Raw genomic sequence first — 2,918 nt, forward strand, 5'->3', positions numbered from 1 at the left:
CGGGAGCTGGGGGGGGGTCCGGGGACCCCGCCCTGGCCGCCGCGATCAGGGGGCAGGGGCGGTGGCCGCGGGGCAGTGTGGGCAGGAAGTGGGTGGGTTTAGGGTGACGCTGGGGTCCAGGGGTTTGCTCGGGCGCTGGGCGTGAGGAGGGAGGAGGATGGCCCCTGGGGGCAACCAAGGCCACTCACGGGGGACCCGCCAACTCCCTCCCACCGTCCCTCCCCCTGCCCAGTCCCGATGCACGTCCGGCTGGGCCGCCCCCAAATAGGTGATCCCGGGGCCCCCAGAGGGAGAGGGGCGTCCACGAGGGAGGAGGAGAAAGGAATCCTCAGCTTCCATTTGGAGATTTGGAGCCGGACATTGAAACTGGCCCCGGGGACAGGTCGGGGACAGAGGAGGCTCATTTATGAAGACTGCGCCCCTCCAAAAGCCCCGCGAGGTCGCCCTCGTGCTACCCCGTGTGACAGAGAAGACGAGGCCGGGAGGGGACCCGGTTTCCCCAGCGCTGAGCAGCTCCCGGGTCCCTTCTTGGGATCCGTGGACAGTCCCTCCAGTCCCCGCCCAGTGCCCGTGGGAAGAGGACATTCTGGGATCCACCCCAGCAGCCCTCGCCGGCCTCCCCACAGCAGAGCAGGCCAAGGGCAGGCCCGTCCCTGGCCCGTGGCTGTCAGGCCTGGCTGGGCTGCAGCTCGTTTCCTGGTGGCTTCCAGGGTTCCCGTCACAGGATGTGTGGCAACAGGTGTGGCCCGAGGTTAGAGAGGAGGGCAGGGCGCAGGAGGCGGGGCGATGGGGAGCAGTTTCCGGGTCACAGAGGCCTGAGTTTGAGTCCTGGCCCATGCTGTGTGGCCTCAGGCAAGGCACTCACCCACTCTGAGCCTCGGTGGTCACACCCCTGACATGGGCATGGTATCTCGAGGGCCAGCTGTGGGAATCACGGGCTCTTCCGGCGTCTGGAAGGGACAGGCTGGTTATGCAATAAGCCCTGGATGCCGGCCTCGGTGACGGCCAGGTCAGTCTCCCTCTCTGGAAGACGAGGTGCGTGTTCCCATTTCTTCCTCGCGTTTCCACGTCCACCAAGGGTCGTCAAACTTGGGGGGCCCCTGCCTCAGGTCCTCCAGGAGCAAGGGGAGTCTAGACGCCTGGGCAGGGCTGCTATCTGGACAGTCCCGCCTGCCGGGCCCTAGGACCTTGGCTTCCCAGTGTCCTTGCACCTGTCCCTTGTCCTCTGGGGACAGCTCTGTGTCCAGGCCTGGCTCTGGGACACCCCTCACCAGCTCCGTCTTCGCCTCCAGAGGTTCAGTCCCCTCGCCTTTGTTCCAGGTCACCTCCACCACCAGGGTCTCTTGAGGAGACACCTCTTCAGGGAAGCCCCCCGGGATGGGCCATTGCCACAGCTAGAAAAGAGGGCGGGGCCAAGGCGCTGGGCGGGGCCGTTCCCACCCCCCCATGGGCGGGGCCCAGCTCTGGGGGCAAATTCTTTAAAACCCTGAGACCCATTTAAAGGTGCGCCCTGCCTGGGCGGCCCTGCTGGCCCCGCTCCCGCACCCCCACGTCTTTCTGGGAAAAGCCTCCCTCCTCCTCTCCTGGCAGGTGGCCCCGCCCTGGTCTAGCAAGGAGCATGTGACCCTGGCTCAGCCAATCATAGCATCCTGGCCCCCTGGTTCCAGCCATAGGCCGAGCGGTAAGCACGTGACCTACGCTGGACCAATCGGTGATGACCCTGAGACTTTGGCCGCAGTTAAAGGGCACCACAGGGCCTCTTCTCCCTGGGGAAGACTGAGGCTGCCTGCGAGAGGAGCCTACGGGGACCATGGCCACATAGAGAGAGAGAGACCCCACAGCCCTGGATCCAGCTGTGTCTGAAGCCCACCACCTTGGCATGCCCCCCCCATCAGTTCTGTTTCTCTGCTAGGAAATGATCTCTCTGGATTGTTACTCGCCCATATGTAGATGGCAGAGGGTTTGGGGCAGGGATTTTGGAGCATCTATCTTAATAGGCTGGGGAAGAATCAAATGAGCCAATACATGGTGGCCATTGCTCAGCCAAGCTTTGCCCAGAGTATGTGACCCATGGCCACGAGCTGGAATTTGAAATGGAACATTTACCTGTTTCCCTTGGCTGCTGGGGAACTCCACAGCGGTGCTGACGCAGGGTGTGGGCAGGGGTGGACACAGGTACCGGGCGGCCCTTAAGTCAAATTAAGTCATATTTGGCTCAATTTTTTCACCAACATGAGGTTATAAAAGGTGTGAGGACGGGATGGGGGGGTCCTATAGATTCAGGATCAAATCCCACCTCTGTCCCCTGCTGGGCCAATCCCTGGCCCTCTGGACCTCAGTCTCCTCATCTGTAAAGTGGGCACCCTGCCTCCGCTCCTCGAGTTGGGAGGCTATTGTTATCACTGTGACTCTTACAGGTCGTCCCCGGGGAGAAGACACGAGTTACCTGTTGAGGCCGAGGTACCCAAGGACACCCAGGAGGAGGACGCTCACGAAGCTCCCCAGAGACACGAAGGGGATGGGCAGGTTGGAAACCTGGGCTTCTGGGGGTGGGAGAGCTCGGGTTGGGAGGGATGAGGGAGGACCCTTCATCTACCTGCCGCCGGCCCTCCCCGGCTGCCAGCCCCGGACAGGTTACAGTTTCCCTAAGGTGACGCGAGGGACCCGTACCCCACCTGCCCAGAAGTAGGAATAAACACCTGGCACAAAATAAGTGCACGGCACTGAAATCCCAAACCCAGGTGCCAACCCAGGACAGAGGGAGGCTGGCAGTGTGGGAAGGCTTCCTGGAGGAGGGAGGTTTGGGGCCGGGCTCTGAGGGGTGAGTAGGAGTTCGGTGGCGGCAGGTGCCCGCAGTGGGCCGGGCTGGGGAGGCCGCGGGCCTGGCCCGCTCTGGGCAGGCGGCTGCTCACCGAGGC

The 2,918-nt window shown here is 63.3% G+C and overlaps 1 protein-coding gene across 1 annotated transcript in view; it reads right to left on the reverse strand.

Moving 5' to 3' along the window:
• Positions 1-312: 312 nt before the first annotated feature.
• Il12rb1 (interleukin 12 receptor subunit beta 1) overlaps positions 313-2,918 on the reverse strand; it is an 11,739-nt gene continuing 9,133 nt past the window's right edge. Inside the window, exons 11-13 of the mRNA XM_048795367.1 lie at positions 2,447-2,592; positions 2,107-2,188; positions 313-1,394 (exon numbers count right to left, since the gene is read on the reverse strand). Of these exons, the coding sequence (XP_048651324.1) occupies positions 1,011-1,394; positions 2,107-2,188; positions 2,447-2,592 (612 nt within the window). The 3' untranslated portion in view covers positions 313-1,010. The remainder of the gene's footprint in view (positions 1,395-2,106; positions 2,189-2,446; positions 2,593-2,918) is intronic.

Source organism: Marmota marmota, unplaced genomic scaffold (assembly GCF_001458135.2).
Source record: "Marmota marmota marmota unplaced genomic scaffold, marMar, whole genome shotgun sequence".
Classification (NCBI taxonomy): Eukaryota; Metazoa; Chordata; class Mammalia; order Rodentia; family Sciuridae; genus Marmota; species Marmota marmota.